The 21,074-nt window shown below is 34.7% G+C and overlaps 1 protein-coding gene across 1 annotated transcript in view; it reads left to right on the top strand.

The window, feature by feature from the left end:
• The window catches only part of LOC306865753 (contactin-associated protein-like 4), a gene marked incomplete at its 5' end in the record, with an annotated part of 151,290 nt that overhangs the window by 54,421 nt on the left and 75,795 nt on the right, over nt 1-21,074 (top strand). The window contains 3 exons of the mRNA XM_079410522.1: nt 13,620-13,813; nt 17,374-17,521; nt 20,719-20,922. Of these exons, the coding sequence (XP_079266648.1) occupies nt 13,620-13,813; nt 17,374-17,521; nt 20,719-20,922 (546 nt within the window). The remainder of the gene's footprint in view (nt 1-13,619; nt 13,814-17,373; nt 17,522-20,718; nt 20,923-21,074) is intronic.

Here is a 21,074-nt window from a genome sequence, read left to right as displayed (position 1 = left end):
TAAAAGCTGTGAAAATGAACCCTAAAAGACGTGTAAAAAAAAACAACTTCCAGAAGCATGGGTGATGCTCTGACAATCTACTGTCCTCAGGAGACAGAAGCCTCATCTGTAAAGCATGGTGGAGGTGGTGTCATGGCATGGGTATGCATGGCTGTCTCTGGAACAGGCCCTCTCAACTTTACTGATGACTTAATGTATGATGACAGTAGCAGAATGAATTTGGAAGGGTACAAAATCATCTTGCCTACCAATATTCAAGAAAATGCCACCAGATTCATTGGGAAGTGCTTCATATTGCATCAGGACAATGACCCAAAACACCCTGCCAGTTCAGTCAAGGAGTTTATAAGAGCAAAGAAATGGAAAGTCTTAGATTGCCCAAGTCAATCTCCAGATTTAAATCTGATTGAACATGAATTTCAGCAGCTGAAGAGGAGAGTAAAGGCAGAAAATCCCCAAAACAAGCAACAATTGGAATTGGCTGCATTAAAGGATGGGAAAAGTATTTCAAAGGATGAGAGCAAGAGTCTGGTGATGTCTATGGGTCACAGACTCACTGCTGTGATTGTGTGCAAGGGATCTGCAACTAAATAATAGCTTTTAATCTTTTATATCTGCCTTATGTTCAACTGTCCCAATACTTATGCTCACATCAATGAGTGGATGAACTCTAAAAGTGCTGTTCTTTTTATTTGGTAAAACATGTATGTGTTGAAATGGCTAATAATAAAATGTGGCATTCTGTAGTTTTGTCTCATATTCATCTTTTAATCATATTTGCAAATGTCTTGACTCCACAGCCAACAGAGAAATTTTGACTTTACTGTTTCAATACTTATGGAGGGCACTGTATATACAGTATATAGTGGAGATTCTGGAAGAAAATTAGAATTTTTCAACTTCATGGTTTGATGTAGGTCACTAATAAAGCATTCCAGTCATTATTTAGTCTGTTTCTTACAGATTGAATGTCGCTAATGTTTTCTGGTGTTGCTGCAGGTGTTATATTATGATGAAACGGTGATTTAAATGAGAGTCAGAGTGCCGCTCGTCTGCCCTCATCAACGACCCCTGATTAACCCTAATCACTTTGTTCGTTTGGAGGAACCGTTTTGTCCTCTCCGGTCAGAAAAAGTGCAGGGAACGTCCGACTTTTGCTTTATTCATCATGACAGCTGAGCAGAGATGGAGCTTATTCAGAATGAGACTATTACTCTTTAATGAGGGCCGTATAAGAGGTCGTTAGGATGGGTAATTCAGTTTTAATGGAAACGGGAAAAAAAACATAAGAATGTACTTGCGTGAAATTGACAACAGTGACGATACCAGAAAAATGCTTGTGGTGTTTGACCAATTGGATATAATCTTGGATGTTGTATGCTTATTTGTTGGCCATCAAACATTTTTGATAAAACAACATTTATTTAAAAATATTTTGAGTATTTCTGTGCGTGTGTGTGTGTGTGTGTATATATATATATATTTATATATATATATATATATATATATATATATATATATATATATATTAGGGCCGGGACTTTAACGCGTTAATTTAGATTAATTAATTACACAAAAATAACGCGTAAAATTTTTTTAACGCATTTTAATCGCACTTATTTTTGCACCGCGGAACGTTTCTCACTGGATGAGTTTCGGCGGACCGATTATACTGGAGCACCAACTAGCGCAAAGAACGGACTTGCGTTCTCGTGGAGACCGGTCTTGCCAAGCTTCCTTGGAAGAACGAACTCGGAAGGACGCGAGAACACAGAACGCACACTTATGAGAACTGAGATGTACTGCATTCCTGCTTAACTGACCGCATAGTCTCAGCATAAGAAACGGCCAATGAACAATAAATATTACAAAATGTCATAACTTATTAAAACATTTCATACTATTATAGATATTACTTTCATATAACGTTAATTGTATTGTTTTATTTTACAGCGTTATATGTTTTACTGTTAAGATTCATTTTAATATGCCAATAAAAATGCAGACTTTCTCCGGGTCTTATAACTTTATTAAAATTAACCAAAACAAAACGATAAATGTTAACTTTATTAAAATTAACCAAAACAAAATGATAAATGTTTACTTTCAACTTGAAGAGCCGTTAAGTATTTGTGAGAGCGACTTTAAAGCTTACAGGCTTCCGTACACCGGCCACCCACAGCGTTTTCTGGGATTTCTAACGGCTCGATTCTCTCAAGTCTGCACTCGATGCATCCTCAGTTTCAAGAACATATCCGGGCACTTTCATGCATCCTCTATACTTGCGTTCTTGAGAATTGGAACTGAACTTCGGCGGTTAATGATGACATAGAACGAGAACACAAGGACGCAAGATCGCTGAAGAACGCATATTGAGAAACAGCCAAAAACAAACCACAGTGAACATGGACAAAGAAGCTGATGAGACCGCTTTGGTTGGCCCTGTGGATGGGAAATTTAAAAATCCATATAAAAAAAACTTACTTCTCACAGTTCTCAGGTCAAATATTTATATGCGATTTAAAATGCGATTAATTTCAATTAATTAATTACAAAGCCTCTAATTAATTAGATTAATTTTTTTAATCGAGTCCCGGCCCTAATATATATATATATATATATATATATATATATATATATATTTTCCAAGGTCTGCCTGAATACTGGATTCTGATTGGCTGGCAGACATGCAGTAAAACCGTTTAATGCACAGGTAGTTCCAAGTCAGTTTAACTCTTTCCCTGCCATTGACGAGATATCTCGTCAATTAAGAGACAACGCTTCCCCACCATTGACGAGTTTTTACGGCAATCCGTGTTCTAGGTATATTACGGTAAGCAAAGCCCTAGCGCATGTCCTGAATGAGTTACGGGACTTCCGGGTTTTACGGGTCCGAAAACAAGACGATCGGCATAAATGGAAGGATCAGAGAACATGTAGATCATATATATGTATGATCATGTTTTGACCATTTTGAATCTGATTGGAAGGAAGTAGTCAGTGAAAGAGATGCCTTTACAGACACAGAAACATCTCTAGTTGTGTATGGACAATAACCCGATAACCCGTCAATCTGAGTGTGTGTGTGTGTGTGTGTGTGTGTGTGCGTTTTTGTGACAAATGAGGATATAAATTTGTATAATGACACAGGTATGACACAGGTATTACAAGGCGAAGGTGACTTTTCAGGACATTGACCCATGTCCCCACTTTTCAAAACGCTTATAAATCATACAGAGTGAGTTTTTGGGGGAATGCACAGTCTCCTGTGAGGGCTAAGTTTAGATGTAGGGTAGGTGTAGGGCAATAGCACATACAGTTTGTACAGTATAAAAACCATTACGCCTATGGGATGTCCCCGCTTTTCACAAAAACAAGCATGTGTGTGTATGTGCGTGCGTTCGTGTGTGTGTATGTACAGTATGTATATGTATGTAGCCTATATGTGTCTGTTTGTGTGTATAAACGTGTGCGTGCGTTCGTGTGTGTCTGAGTCTGTTCTGTTTATTGAATGCAATTTCAGTTATTCATATAATTATTTACAGGTGAAAGAATATGACATTTGAATGTATTTTGCTTGAAAATGCACTACTTTGATAAAAAATGCATTTTTCTCAGTTTTTTGTCCAAAATGTTGTATTTCTGATGAAACCTATGTGCATTCAAGTGGTGATAAAACATGAACAGATGAAGATAGAATAAAATAGCTTTTTTTTTTTTTTCAAGCAGAGGCTTGGTTCTTTATTTTGATATATAATATGTTCATATATTCATAGCAGAAAATATTCTGAGGGCCGTCAAATTTAGGTGAAAATCATCAAAAATGCTGGCGGTGGCTGGCAACTTTTTTTAAAAACGCTGGCGGGGAAAGAGTTAATAACCGTTCTATATTAATGCGCTGCTTTAATTGATGCACACTAACCACACATCATTCGCTCGCACACACACACACACACACAGAGAGAGAGAGAGAGAGAGGTCAGTGATCGCAGATTGCGCTGCACACACACATAAACTTGTTGTCAACGTTTCCCCACAATTGTTATTAATAAAACAGCCTAGATACTAGATCGCTACATTATATTCCCCAGCAACACGGTGATAAAATCGATTTGCATTGGGTGGGTCTTTGCCTCCACACAGTACACGTATCGAACCGTACGGTTCACGGGGCAAATTCTAAATGGAAGTGATCATCCCTAACCCCTTGGAGTGGGGACTTTGGAGTGAACAGGGCCCATACGTGCCATTATTTAGTCATTTGGAATGCACTTGGCAAAGGGAGGATGTAATTTCCTCATTATCTGCAGCTGGGATGTTCCCGTGACAACACAGCACGGTGTCTGTCAGCAGATGTCGCTGTTTTAATGTCATAAATGTATTTTTATTGTTGTTAGCATAACTGTTGCAAATGAACATACATTTTATATTTTAAAACGTTTTTAAAGTTTTTGCTATATAATATATAAAAACTAATATGTATACAACTTTTTAAAATGTATATTTTTTTATGCTGGTGTCAATCAGCGAATCTGCTGACCAGTGTTAATTTTGGCAGGCATTTTTGATTTAGTCTTAGTCTTTATCTTGAGACGAAAATGCTTAATAGTCTTATTGTAGTCATTTGAGTCTTTCATAGTTTTAGTCTAGTTTTAGTCGACGAAAAGTCATTGCATTTTTGTCAAATTTTAGTCATTACTTTTAGTCAAACTGCAGTTACCAACATTTATTTTGGTAGCTATTTTATATGTAGTATTCAAACAAAAATAGTCATTAATACTTCTCTCTTTAGACCAAATCAATTAAGCTTAGTTATGAGAAATTTGAATCAAGGATTGAATTTGGAAAAACTGGAATAAATGTTCATTTTTTGGTAGAAATATAAATTAAACTAATTTTTCAGATACAGTAGGTTTACTTAAGTATACATTGATTTAACATCTTTTGTTGGTTAACATTTATGACAGATAATTAGGAATGCTGTCCATTTAAGACGGAAGGTATGTATGTAATAGCCTACTGACATACATTCAGTTTTCACCCACCTGTTTAAGCTCACTTAAACCATAACGGACTGTATTTCCGTGAGATGCTCTACATGAGAGACATGTGGACTGCTGTGTGTGTATTTGAGCACTGAGAACTGATCGCGCGCTGTATGAGAACTGAAGAAGTGGAGCGCGCGCGAGAGAGAGCACTTCTATCAGTGCGTTTCCGCCTATCGCACCTTCACTGACTTTAAGTTAATCGACAATGAATTGTGACTCCCGGGAAAAATGGGACGTCTGGTCACCCACTCCCTAACCCTTCGGGTGCTGAGGCCATTGTTTCAGATCCCTAGTTCGCGTTTTGGTAGCCTATCCGTCCACTGCGGCTGCCATACTGAGACTAGATATGCAAACGCCCCTTATACAATGACAGAGACGCACATTTTGAAAGACAAGACAGTTAACTTAGCCTATAGGATGTATTTTGAATGTCCGGTAGTCCTCAAATAACATTTTAGTCCCGTCTCGTCTTGTTAACGAAGACGCGCATACATTTCGTCATAGTTTTTATCATCAGATATTAGTTTTAGCTCGTCAACGTCTCGTCTTAGTCACAGAAAAAAGGTTCGTCGACGAATATTTTTCGTCTTCGTCAACGAAATTAACACTGCTGCTGACGCACACCGTGCTGCATTGTCATGGAAACATCCCAGCTGAAAATAATGAGGAAATTGCGTCTCTCCCTTTACCAAGTGCATTCCAAACAACTAAATAATGGCACACACGTGCCCTGCTCACTCCAAAGTCCCCACTCCAAGGGCATAGGGATGATCACTTCCATTTGGAATTCGCCCCGTGAACCGTACGGTTCGATACGTGTACCGTTCCACATCTAACGGCTAGCCGTTGATATCCCTTGCATATATATATATATATATATATATATATATATATATATATATATATATATATATATATATGACCTAATATATTTTATATGTACTTAATGAAGTTAAGAAATTATTTTTTAAATACACACCAATTTTAAATATGCACACACACATAAATATATTTATACATATATAAATATTCTATATGTGAGTGTGTAAAACATAATATATTATTTTTATATTTATATATTACAAATATTATTTATGTATTTATAGTATAAGGATTTTTATAGTTTTTTTTTTTAAGTCTGTCTGTCTGTCTGTCTATCTATCTATTGTAAATATAAATATATAGTATGTAGTAATTTTACTAGTATATAGTAATTTTATGTAATTTAATATCTCATTTAATACGTAACCTATTTGTAATTTTGTGTATAATTGGTTTTTATTTTGATAGATAGATAGATTGATTGATTGTATCATTTTTATTTATTTATGTTTTCTTAAACTAAAGATTATCTCCTATAGGAAAGTATCTTTTTTCATTTATTTATTTTTTCTTAAACTAAAGATTAGATTTTTTTTCATATACTAAAGATTATCTCCTGTAGAAAAGTATTGTTTTTGAATAAAAATTATTCCTATCTTACATTTTCTTCCTGGAAATAGACCTGCGCCACATTTTTACCAAACTGAAATGCAATGTGAGTGTCATCTCCAGTATAACTTAAACACAGAGAGAGACATTTTCCTTGTATTTTTCCGAGATGTGCCGGCGTTTTAGTTTTTTTTCTAGCGCAGGCTGATTCCTGATGCTCGGATCCGGCAGCTCAGGGCTTTAGAAAGCTTTTAGAGAAACACTCTGCAATCGATCATACATACTGCTGTCCCTGCTCCATGATATTAGGGCCGGAGCAGCTTTCTGGACGCTGGTTTGAATTCTACACACACTCCGGTCTGCAGGCTTTGTGTCGTTACAGAGCTTCTTCCGTCTGTCCGCCCCTGTGTTTGGCTCTCAGTAATGAGCACAGGTCAAGCGTCGGCTCTTCCCGTCTCAGTGGCCATGTCAGTGTCTTCTGACGTACATATTTAGCTCGGCTTCTTGCTGCCGCTGCCCTAAATATTAAAATAGGCTAGTTATGCTGCTCTGAGGCTAACTGGCTCTGATAGAAACATTAAACCCCAGGTTTGTTTTGTTTTAGTGAACACAGTGAGTATGACAATATCACCCATGATTCAACAGGACTGACAAACAACTCTAACCAAACCTCCATCTACTGTTCAGATGAGATCTCAGTAATATCTCTTAGACAGGTGTCACCTGCTTCTCATATGCTTCTCCTATAAGAAAAAGACCAGCAGAGATCTATACAATGCTACACTTAAGTCACTTAAAAGTTGAATGCAAAAAAAGCTCAACAAATTATCCAGTAATCAAATAATATAAAAATTATAAAATATATAATAATAAATGTTAAAAAAATTTTTTAAAAAAATAACACATAAACATTTAACAAAAAATAAGTTATATTAAATACAAAATATGTGTATCATAATATATAGTAATTTTTAGTTTAGTTCATTTATTATGTATTTATTATTACATATATGTAATTAATAAAGATGTAGATGTATATAATTATATACAAGAAATTACAAGTTGTCTGTGTTGTCATATTGGCTACGTTCACACTGTCAGTTTTTGGGATTGACAAGTGCATTTTCTTTTACAGGTGTGAGTCTCGAAATGTCCCGTTCACACAGCACCTTACAGTTGTGTTTAGAATACTGTCTGTATGAACGTGCAATGGGAGTCAAGCCCGTATGCCTCACCAGTAACAATAGCGACAGTGACCAAAGTAAAATCAAAGATGCCGCCGTTCATAAAACTGAAAGTCTTATCACTTTCTGATATGACAAGAGTCCAATTGAGCCGCGAGTTCATTCGTCAAATCTTCATAAACCGACAGCAGCATTTACATTTGGGTGGAGAGCGGAGCATTTGAATCGCGCGGATGCGCGCAAAACACAAAACTGATGGGAGCGGCTTCGGTGGAAAACTGACGTGATCTAAAACTTTCAGATGACACGCAGCTCATTTCTCCATCACTGTAAGTTACTGAAAACACACACCACACGGTAGACGCGCGTTTGTGCGGCAGAGCGTCTCTCTCGCACTGTATGACGTGACTGACAACTAGTTATCCAGTCCTATTCCGTTCACACAGTGCGTGTGTTCTGAGAATGCGGTTGGGAGTTGTGAAAATTTACAGGTGTGAGCTCGGTTACAGAATGCGGTTGTCACACCCGTAAACCGAAATGTGTGTGAACGTAACCGCATTAAGGACTAAAATACAGGATTGACAACCGTATTCTGCTGCTGTGTGAACGTGGCCATTGTTTTTTTATTGTATATCTATACAGTATGTATATGTATATGCACTAATATATGTATGTACGTGTATGTATTATGTTATTTTACATACAAGAATAAATCATTCTTAAAATAGAAAAAATTCAATATTTATATATAACATGCATACTGTACGTACACACACACATATATATATATATACATTGTAAATAAAATATATTTATGATTATATAAAAATAAAATATTTTAAATTAAGTATTGCTATTTTTTATAGCAAAAAAAATTATTTTGTTTTTATTTTTAAGAGTATTACAGATTATTGTGTCTATATCTATTTCTTCTGAAGAATCTTAGCAGAAACAAAAGTGTTGATACTTCTGTGAAACAGCTCCATTAGCCTTTCTGAGCATCCTGTGAGCATTAAAATCCTCTGGCTATAAACATTGGTGTTTCTGATGTGAATGTAGGTCCCATCGTGCTCTAGAATATCTCCATCTTGGGTCTGGCTGTCCTGATTATGAGCGAGACGCGCCGGGCTCCACCTGTCTGATGGCTCTATCCATCTGGCTCAGACACTTTGGCCGCATTCAGCGCTTTCACTTCCTGTTCTGCCAATACGCCGCGGTTCCTGTCCCGAGCAGGTGTCGCTCTCGCTGGCTCTCTCAGAGCAGCCCACCTCGGCACCCCACCGTTCGGCCGTTTTATCATGATTTACAAGGGACAGGTAGCGTTTATGATGCCGTCTGATCTGATTTAGGCTGCACCGCTGAGGTATACGGATCCACATCTGCAGCATGAGACCCAGCACTACAGGTGTCCAGCCAATGCAGCTCCTTAAGAGGGATCTGATGGGATTTCCAGGCTTATTTGTGTCAGTATTTATGGTCAGCTGTAGGTAAATAGGCCTGTGTTGTGATGGACTCTGAATATTAATGCATTCACAGTAGCTGCCTGTTACTCAGTGCAAAACTTAAGGGATAGTTTGCCAAGATATTGAAATCCTTATTTGGGAAAAAAAATAAACATTTCATGGGGCCCTAGAAAAGGAGATATTTTGAAGACTGTTCATGTTGACTTTTCTATACTGCAATTTAAATTATGGGAGGCTCTTCCAGTTTGAGTAAGTTCCACTTAAAAAGACTGAAACAAATCATTTCAAATCATAATCATTACAAAGCATCCTTATCTGTGAGCTGAATGAGCTGTAAATTTCCCTTCATGTTTTATAATCAGACATCAGGAGGGTAATACAACGCTTTGGTAGTGTAATGTGACAAGAGCTCTTTTCAGCTGCTGCATCTTTTCCTTAGGATTATTTTCAGTATGAAAAAGACAACATACACTGCATATTTGTGGTCTTAATTTACAATGTATCTCATAAATAATTTGCTGAATGCACTAAGAATCGTTTTTTTCTCCTTAAATCCTCACGTCTCTTTTCAGGTTTGTTTTCACACAGATGCTTTAAAATGTAATCGTCTCCTCTTTTCCTTTCTAATCCCTATTAGCAGTCTTTACTGTATGGTTTCTAAAGCTGGTAAATACAGTGTTTATAATGTCCCCTCATAGTACCAAGTTTGTTATTGCAATCAAAGAGCAAATCTTTGGCTGATTGTTTACAGTTTAACCGAAGTTACTTCCATAATTCATGTGAAGCACCAAGGTGGATGAAAATTTGTGAGGACAGATGCTGTAAAACTCTGAAGAGCCTGTTATGGTGCTTTTATAGTGCTTTTTGTCCTTTTCTGAGATTGTATGCAAATGAAAATGTTGCTAAACATATTCATTTGCCTTCCATGGAAGAAAATAAAATTTCTTTAGGAAACATAACTTTCATTTTTGAGTAAGTTGTAAAAGCATAATACATAGGCAGGGGTAGACAATAAGGGAAATTTGCCACTGGCCCTCCGGGCCAGTGTCTTTTGAAGTTCACTGGCCCAGGTCAACGCGTCGAGTATTGATCCCAATAATCACGAAAAAGAACAGTTTGCTTGAACAACATGAATAACATTTATTTTTTTTAAGGTAGGTTTAGTGCAAAGTGCAGCAAAACTGTGCAAAAACATGAAACAAGTGCAAATAAACCTATTGCATAGGATTCATTCTCCGTAGTCACACAGCAATTCATTATATTATGTTCATACCATAGGTTTCATACACGTTAACTTTTCTCTAACTTACTTGTCTGCATATGTGGGCATTGATCTGCAGAGCTCACAGTAAACATCTTTTGTTTCTTGATCGTAGCCCAGCTAGGGGTGGGCGATATGGGAAAAATATCATATCACGATTTTTTTTTTAGAAATATCACGATTCACGATTTTATCACGATTCTTTGTCATGTTGGTTTTACAAGCTGTCTGAGCATTACAGCCAAACTAGAAAGACAAAGCCTTTCAAGGTAACAAAAAACAAAAAAAAGACATGACAGATATTTAGGCCAAAGTGGGCGAAGATAAAAATCTTTGTCATCATTCTATCTTTCTTATTAAAAAATAAGAAAGATACACATTACAAATACACATAATATACAAATAAAACAAACAGTGCTTTATTTTCAGGTACAATAGGTGTATTTAGCAGAGCATTCAATGAAATTGAATGAACAAATATAAAAATAAAACACTAGATAGACTGATTCCTAAAGCAACTGTATTAAAGATTTTCAGTCAAGAGTAGTGAGTGATTTTTCTCTGTGTTTTGTTGTTTTGTTAACGTTAAATGAATAGTTCCCCCAAAACTAAATAGTCATCTGTATGTCAATTCTGTCATAATGTTTTATTTTTATACCATCATTTACTCAAAAGTTGTTTTAAACCTGAATGAGTTTCTTTCTTCTGCTGAACATAAATGCTATTTTGAAGAAGGTGGAAAACCAAACACTTGCTGGTCCTCAGTGACTTCCATAGGATTTTTCTTTCCTGCTATCAAAGTCAATGTGGACCAGCAACTGTTTGGTTACCCTCATTCTTCAAAATATCTTCTTTTGGGTTCAGCACAAGAAATTAATAGAGGTTTGGGACAACATGTGAGTGAGTAAATAATGACAGAAATTAAAATTTAGGGTGAACTATCCCTTTAATGACAGTCGACAGCATGTTTAGTGTCCTGTCCCTTTAAGAGCTGCACGCATCTAACATACAGGCACGCATCCGTTTCTCTCTTAACTATTTACTTTCATTTTAGAGATAACCAACTGAGTCTGTATGTAAACCTTGTGTGTTTTGACAGTATTAGCGCAAAAAATAAGTTAGTTGAGTAATCAGGCGCTGTTAGACAGACTTTTTAGCGCGCGTGCTTCAGGTGTATGAGCGCACGTCAGACCAGCGCGCGAATTAAACTATTAACCAGCAAGGCTTGTGTGCAAATAATGTACTTTTGCGACCACGAATAAGTGCAGTGTCCTGTCAGAGTAACTCTACTGCTGTATGTCGTGTTGCACAGTACATAGAGACGGCGGCGCCAGAACTGTATTTGACAATGTGCGCGGTAGCACGATACTACCATATTTCTTCAAAAGCAGATCGTGGAGACATTTTTATCGTCCACGATCAAAAATCGTCATATCGCACACCCCTAAGCCCAGCCAATTCCAGCTGTCTCGCCACTGGGGCTGAAACTTTCTCTGCCTTTTCTTTTCGTATTCCCTTTCGCTTTCCCTCAATTCCTCTGGTGATTTTCTCTTCCTTGCCTTCTCTTTTTTACCCGGCGTTTGGCCGGGTGATGGGGGTTTCAGAAACATGTAGCCTAGCTTAATAGTAGCTATAGGTAGGTGCTGAGCAGCAGTGTGCAGTTTGCGCGCGTAACCGCGGGAGCGAGCAAGGCGGTGCAGACGGAGCGCATAAACCCGCTCTGTAAGGCTGTCGGGATCACGTAACGTGTTAGCGGTGGTTACCGAGACGATTTAACAGAAATCAAAACACAGAACCACAGGTAATTAATGTGAAATTAGACTTTTTTTAATCGAGGCATTATTTTTACTGGCCCCACCGGGCTAGTGGTTGGAGCGATCTGGTGGCCCTGACGGTTTTAAAAGTACGTCCGGGCCACCGGGCCAATTATATTGTCGACCCCAGATAGGGTTAGATGTGGTGTTGAAAGGTACAAAGAGAATTTCACTAATGAAAAGATCAGAATGAAGTCTGATGAACTTGTTGTTAGACTACAAACAGGTTTGTAACAGGATTTTACAGTGGAACGGCTTTATCCTCATTAAGATGTGTTGATAAATAAGTGTAATTTCACACCAGCATGAAGGAAAAATGTGGAAAAAATAGCCTCTTCCAAAATCTATTGAGCTGTTTACCTAGACAGCATGTTAAGGCATCATGCATACAGACTTAATGACATAACTTTACTGCTTTCTTTACAACATTTAAAGGGGTCATAGGACGTTGCTAAAAAGAACATTATTTTGTGTATTTGGTGTAATGAAATGTGTTTATGTGGTTTAAAGTTCAAAAAACACATTATTTTCCACATACTGTACATTATTGTTGCTCCTCTATGCCCCGCCTTTCTGATCGCATTGATTTTTCCAACGATCATCGTTCTGAGAAGCGAGGCGTGCTCTGATTGGCCAACTGTCAGTGCGTTGTGATTGGCCGAATACCTCAAGCGTGTGACAGAAATGTTACGCCCCTCACCGTATTGTGATGCCCTGTCCCGGCGCGACGACACAAAAACTATAAAACCCATTATAAACGAGGCATTTCTTGCATCCAGTGGGGACATAATTTCTGATTATATTGACTCATACTGTCTTTTTACGCGTCGCATTGCATCGCACCACGTAAACATTACCATGTCTGCATTTGTGATCGGAGAAACGACAAACAACAAGCACTACTCTACACTGCTCAAAACTCGCGTTTGAATTGTCAGTAGCAGAAATGTACTTACAGGCTGTGAGTCAGAAGCGCCAGACTGTCTTGCAAAGTTGGAATTGCCCCACTTTATAGAAACAGCCTTTGTGCAAGCCTGCAAGCAAGGCTACTCTTCCAGGTTCAGGAAACAGTCCTCCGTAAATCTTTTGACAGCACTAATATATATATATATTATAATTTTTTCTTTTTTTTAATGTATACTATATTCAAAATATTTACCCAGTATTTTTTGTGTGATGCTAACATCAAACTTTATTGAAATTAGTTTGTGCACTTCACAATAACTGCCTATGTAGTGCCTGGCATATCAGCTGCTTATAATGGTTCAATTTCAGTTTGGATGCTCCCTATCAAGGCAGCTTGTCTCCTAACAAATGCCTCAGCAGTGGATCAGTTATGAATAGTGTGTGATGCAATCCATGCAGCGTGGTGCATAATGCGGAGTAAGAAGCCTTGGCTTGTGTGCTGTGTCCCGCAGGTGCCGGAGGCTGGTCCCCGCTGGACTCTAATAAGGACCAGTGGCTGGAAATCAAGCTGGAGCAGCGGACAGAGATTACAGCCATCGCTACCCAGGGTCGATATGGCAGCTCTGATTGGGTCACACGCTACCTCCTCATGTTCAGTGACACAGGCCATAATTGGAGGCCGTACAGACAGGAGGATAGCATTGGGGTAAGGGTTTAATTCCTCACCTGAAAACATGCTCAGACGAGATAAAATGCTACGCAGCGACTGAGTTTAGTAGTGCTGCTTGTCTGTGCAGAAATCGTCGTCACACTGAGCGACTCGTATGTTGTTTACTGCCTTGTATTACTGTTTGGATAAAAGCGTCAGCTAAATGTAAATGTAAATATTTGTGTGTATATATATTTATTTATTAATCATTTTAAATTATAAATGTAATTCTTCTCCTTCAATGTGCAATCTTAAATCAAATATAAGACTTATTTAAAACAGATTTAAGCTTCATCAACCTCTCTGATATTTTGTAATTTAATTTTTAATATAATAATTTTTTATAGATTGTATATTTAGTAATAAATTGTATATTTATTATTTACATGTATTCATTATTTTAATTATATTTAATATACATTTAATAAATAATTCTCCTTCAGTGTGCAGTATTAAATATTTTATAATTTTATTTTTAATATAATTTAATATTTATGTATTTATTTTTTATTTGATTTATTTATATATTTAATATAAATTATAAATATAATTTTCCTCATTCAATGTGCAATCGTAAATATTTTATCATTTTAATTTTAATATAATTAATTTGTAATAATTTTATATTTAGTATTTATAGTTTATTTAAATGTATTTATTATTTATTTGATTATTAATAATTATTATTATAAATGTAAAATTGTAAATATAATTTTCCTCCTTCAGTGTGCAATCTTAAATATTTTCAAATTTTTTATGATTTTATATTTAATATTTAATATTTACAATTATTTAGAATAATTAATAGAAGCATTAGCAAAAATATGAATATAATCTCTTTCTTCAATGTGTAATGTTAAATCAGATTTAGAAGCACAGATCTCCAGTGAGCTCAGCACTAGCTAAATGTGTTATTGAAATGAGCTTGTTAAGTGTGTGAGAGGGTTTATTTAGCTTTGACACTCAGAGAATAGATGCTTATTGAGTTTCAGATCTTTTGTCATCTTCAAGTTTGTGTGCCTAAATGCTCTGCAATCCGTTCTGTGAGGTTTGCACTAAAGATTTGATTCATCCAACTAGTTATGCTTCAAGATGTGGATTTACATTTGACGACCAAACTCAGTAAAAAAATTCAGTTTTGTACAGAAATGAACAAAAATGTCATTTGACCTCAACAAAAGTTTTAGGTTTGGTAAGATTTTTTGTATGTAGAGTAGCTTCTGTTCACCAAGGCTGCTTTTATTTGATCAAAAATACATTAAAATCTGTAAGATTGTGAAATATTATTCCCAATTTAAAATATCTGATTTCAATGTGAATATATGTTAAACTCTAATTTATTCCTGTGATCAAATCTGAATTTTCAGCATCACTGCTCCACTCTTCGGTGTCACATGACCCTTCAGAAATCAGTCTAATAAGCAGATTTGCTCCTCAAGAAACATTTCTGATTATTATCAATGTTGAAAACAGGTGCGCTTCCCGATAGTTTTGTGGAAACCATGATACATCTTATTTTTCAGGATTCACAGGATGAATAGAAAGTTCTCGCTGGATAAAATTATTAATTTCCTTAAAAAAAAGAAAGTCATACTGACCCCAAATTATATTTACTTGATTCTATGATTAGTTGCATGTTTTGTGCTGTTTTTTCCTGCGGTCGGTGATCGGTCAGAACAGACCTGAGACCTGTTTTTGTGTCTGTATTCATCATCAGTCTGTGATGAGAAGCGTTTAGGTGAAGAGTTTAGAGTTGAAGACGCGAGCGCCTGTGTTTTTTTCCTCTGGTGAGAGCGAGAGCTTGTCGCTCCTGACGCTGGAGGATTTGCACCTTAACTCTTGATATATTTCACAGGCCACTTTAAAGCAAATGAGATGCGCCTCCTCAGCAGGAAACAGAACAATTTATTGGGCTTAACGCTGCACTCCAGCAGACGGCTGATCCCGTCAATCACACTGAAAGCACTGCTCAGCTCCCAATTACTCCGATCCCACAAACTCCAAATTGCAGACATCTCTGACAGATATAAGGACAAAATGAACGCTCCTCCCTGCAAAATAATCCACAAGAACTCGACTTGTTGCCTCTTAAAATGGCCAGCAGGACCTTAGCTGGAAAATCCCTGGTTATGAAAGCCGCCTGAGGTGCTGTGCTGGTGTTACTTTGGTCTGACTGGCCTCCCAAATTGGCCAAGCTAGCTCACTAGTTTTGGTGGTTTTTCAGTTTGTGTCTTAGACTAAACAGCTGGCAGGTAGATTATATATGTTTCATAATTAATCATATAAATATTTTATCATTTTAATTTTGGTATAATTGTTTTTGAAATATTTAGTATTTATAGTATAGATTACATTTATTTTTTATCTATTATTTATATTATAATTTATATTTTATATTTATATCTATTATTTGCTATCTGTATATCGTTATGTATTATGTTGTCAATTTATATATGTTATACATTTTATTTATTAATATACAAAAATATAAGTATAATTCTCCTTCAATGTGCAAACTTTTTATTTTTAATGTAATTATTTTTACAAATTTTATAGTTAATATAGTTTACTTTACATTTATTTATTAACTATTTTATGTATTTATATATTTAACATACATATAAAAATATAATATGAATTAAATATAAAATATAATCCTTCAACATGCAGTATTAATTCAGATTTAACACAGATTTTAACACATTGATTTCAACACTAATCAAAATCAAACTTTGTTTTTTTTATTTACCAAAAATCTAATTAAAAACACACACAAAAATAAAATTTGGATATAATATAATCAATAATTTTATATTTAACATTTATAGATTACATTTGTTTATTTGAATTTATTGTATATATTTCTCAATTTAATATACATTTTAAAAAGTAAATATAATCTATTTTAATATATTTGTTTTTAAATTATTTATTGGTAAAAGTTATATATAACAATAATAATTATATATGTGTATTTTAAATTTTATAAATGTGTATATATATAATGTAAATTTATATTGTATAATTTAGCATAAATAACACATATGCTTATGTATAAATAAATAAATATATATATAATATTATAATATAATATAAATTATAAATGTAATTAATTGTTATTTTATGTTAATGATAATAAAAAATATATTTCATTGATTTAAAAAAATTACACTGAAACGTAAAATTATTTTATATTTTATATGTGCTGTTCTATTCATATGCACGTTTTTTTTTTTTTTTTTTTTAAACAACTCTTCAGCTGGTTTTAGTTGTGTGATGAGTGTTTTGTTGAGCAGGTTAGTGCTGTATTGATTTCCTTTAATACAGTGATGTGATGGAGAGGAGCGCTGCTCGCTGACCCGTGGCCATGTCCTATCGCTCCGGGCTCCACAGGGTCTCAGCTTGTATTATGTTGAATGTGAGTTATAGACTGGTCTCTTCACCTGCCACCCGAGTTCAGGATCAACAATCTGCATCTTTATGATACAGTGGGAAACATAAAAGATGCATCAGGTCAAATCACACAAATTGTAACGCTGGTGTTCTCTTCATTCAAGGCTTTTTCTGGGAACTCGAATGCTGACAGTGTGGTGATGTACAAACTCCAGCAGCCCGTCATCGCTCAGTATGTCCGGATACTGCCGCTCCACTGGAACCCCAACGGCAGGATCGGCCTGAGACTGGAGGCCTACGGCTGCCAATACAGTATGTGTTCAACACTGACATACCACTGGACAGCGCTCATCTTATGAAAATATTTCAATAGTATAGTTATCGATTTCAGATCTTCTAGATTATTTATTTAAATATGATTTTAAATCTTTCATATCACGAATTTCGTTATTTATTTAAAGGTGATTTAAAATAAATATATAAATAAAAAATAAAATTCATTTTCGTTTCATTATGAAATTAGTTTATTATAGTTTTTTTTTTTTTTATTCATTCATTCATTTAAATAAAAATGTTATTTTTTTTATTTCTGGATTTGTTTCATTTAAAATCTTTAGTTATGAAATTAATTTATTCTGGTTTATTATTTATTATTCATTAATTTAACTGTGAATTTAAAAAATATATATATTTTTATTTTAACAAAATTGTATTTTAAAGATTTGAATATTTAAATTTGATTTAAAATCTTTTATGTTGTGAGTGTATTTAAATATTATTTAAAATCTTTTATGTTAATATGTAAACAAATTTAATATTATTCATTCATTCAATTGTCCGTTTATATATGAATGGATTTGATTTATTTCAAATATGATTTAAAATATTGTATATTATGAAATGTTTATTTTTTATTAATTTGTGTATATTTAAACAAATAAATTTATTTGTTAAAGTGTGATTTAATCTTTTAAGTTATGAATCAATTTAATATAATTGGTTATTTATTTATAAATTTGATTTAAAAATCTTTTTATGTTATGAATTTATTTAAATATTATTTAAAATATTTTATTATGAAATTAATTTAACAGTATAATATTACTACTATTACTACTACTACTACTACTAATAATAATAATTAAATCCCGCAAATTATGAAAATGTATTTATTTAAATATGATTCAAATTTTTTATTGTTGTGAACTATCAAACTGTCTAATTTGACATCCTGAAGAATGAAGCACTGTGGCACTCTCAAAACATTGATCTGTTTGATGTCATTTCAACTACTGTCTCAACCAATGGAATGGGTTTAGAGGCGGGGCTATTATTATCATGTAACCAATGGAGTGAGTTTAGAGGCGGGGCTATGTGATATGTGATGTGTTTCTGTTTATGCAGCCAATAAGAGACGTGTTTGGCATATGTGTTAGACTCAGTATTTTCAGTTTGGTGTCATTTACTTTTAATCTAATGCTTTCCTTTTAGTTTTGTGATTCCGATCTTAATGAAGCTCCAGATTAGCCTGTGCTCTATACTATGACAATATCACATCTCCAAATGCCACGTGTTATATGTTATCATCTGAGAGCAGACGAGTGTGTTTCAGTCAGACTGCAGCCCAGCGCTGTGGCTGATGTATGACTGGTCTCTCAGAGGTCCTGTGAATGTGACGTGCTGTCACTGGAGTCGCACAGGGCAGAAGTGCAGGGCAAAAGCTCCAGTCAACATACTACAGTGTTTATTTGCCTCAAGTGCATTAACAGCTTTTGGATTGTTTCCATGTTCATAAATATAGCAGACCATTAGGGATGGAGTGTTTCCCTTCATTCATACAGATGTATAATTTATTGCTGGGATCTGCAGGTTGTGTCCAGTGTCAGGTGTTTGCATCATCTCTGTTGACCTCAGGTTTAAACTCACTCTCTGCTTCGTTTAGTGAAGCTGCTGTACCTGAATACATCAGGAGCGCCAATAGAGCTGCACAAACACCAATTATAATGCACAGAGTTTAATAGTTGGAGTCAGGGGTTTGGTGACATGTCAGTCCACGCAAACAAACAGATCAATATTTTGAAAGCGTCACAGTGTTTCACTCCTCAGGCAGTTAACCTTACACTAAATCAACATCACACACAGAATCTTTATTTATTCATTTTGTTTGTTTGCTTATGTTTAACTTTCTCTATTGTGCATTATATATTTATTTGATATATTTAATTATTTATAGTTCATTTTTTATTTATTATAGTCCCTTATTTATAGTTCACTAAATATGTATTTGTTTGTTTTAGTGTATTATATATAATAGTTAAAGGCATACTCCACCCCAAAATGACTTACCCCCATGTCATTCCAAACCCGTAAAAGCTTCATTCGTCTTCGGAACACAATTTTATATATTTTAGATGAAAACCGGGAGGCTTGTGACTGTCCCATTGACTGCCAAATAAATACCACTCTCAAGGCCCAGAAAAGTATGAAAAACCATCGCCAAAATAGTCCATCTGCCATCAGTGGTTCAACCGTAATGTTATGAAGCGACGAGAATACTTTTTCTATTCTATCTGTTTTCTCTTTATTTACTATATAATTAAAAAACTCCATTGTCCTCATTAGTATGTCGCTTTAGATAAGAGCGTCTGCTAAATGATTAAATGTAAATGAAATATATATATAAAAAAAAAAAAAAAAAAATATATATATATATACTTGTTTATTTTCTTATCTATTATTGTTAATTATTTTATTTATTTTAGTTCATTATTATTAACATGTAGTGCATTTATTTAATATAGTTCATTATTTAATTTCCAGTGTATTTGATATTTCATTATGTAAATGTTTATTTTAGGTTATCAATTTATTGATGTATTGCTGTTATTTATTTATTTTTTAGCTTGTTACTATTATCTTTTATTGTTCATTATTAATTAATTAATTTATTTTGAGTTCATTATTTATTTATTTTTTCTCTTTTTAGGTTCATTATTATTTATTATAATTTTAGTTCATTATTTATGGATACTGTATTTGTTTATTCTAGTCCATTATTTATTTATTGCAATTTATTTATGATATTTCATTATTTAAATGTTTTTGTTTATTATTTATTTGAATGCTAGATCATTATTATTGACTTATTTTAGTGTATTTATGTATGTATTAATTGTAATATATGTTATTTATTTTAATTCAATATTTACTGTATTATTGTCTATTATTTATTTTTTCATTATTATGTAATTCATTTTACATATTTTTATTTAATTGCTGTAATTCATTATCTGTGTATTTATTTTAGTTCATTATTATGCAATTCATTATTTGTTTGTTTGTTTGTTTGCTTGCCTGCTTGCTTGTTTGTATGTTTGCTGTAGTTCATTACAGTTTATTTACTGAATGCAGTTGAAGCCTTGTTAACTAGAATGGAAATCAGTCGTTTGGTTCTGAGCGGTTCAGCCTGATCTCTTGAGTTCTTGTGTTTGTTTCTGCTGGGTTTTCAGAGTCTGATGTGGTCAGTTTTGACGGCAGCGCTCACTTGCTCTTCAGGCCAGATCCCAGCTTCAGTCTGGCAGACAAAGTCGTGTTGTCCATGAACTTCAAAACCCTGCTGAACTCTGGGATGCTGGTTCACGTGGAGGAGCACAGCGGACACTCGCTCACTCTGGAGTTATTCAGAGGGAAACTCCTCCTGCAGCTCAGAAAAGGTACTAAAACACATCTCGCAGCTGCTGGAATCTTCATTTATGTTCATAAAATGTTTGTTTTGAGCTTTTCTCTAAAGTCATTCACTTTGAAGCAGACAGCATGAAAGGCCTATTATAGGCCTATAATTAAAATGATTAATTCTGCAGTCATC

This window comes from Barbus barbus, assembly GCF_936440315.1.
Source record: "Barbus barbus genome assembly, chromosome: 47".
Lineage (NCBI taxonomy): Eukaryota > Metazoa > Chordata > Actinopteri > Cypriniformes > Cyprinidae > Barbus > Barbus barbus.
Note: the sequence above shows the minus strand (reverse complement) of the source record. Positions and strands in the feature narration are given on the sequence as shown.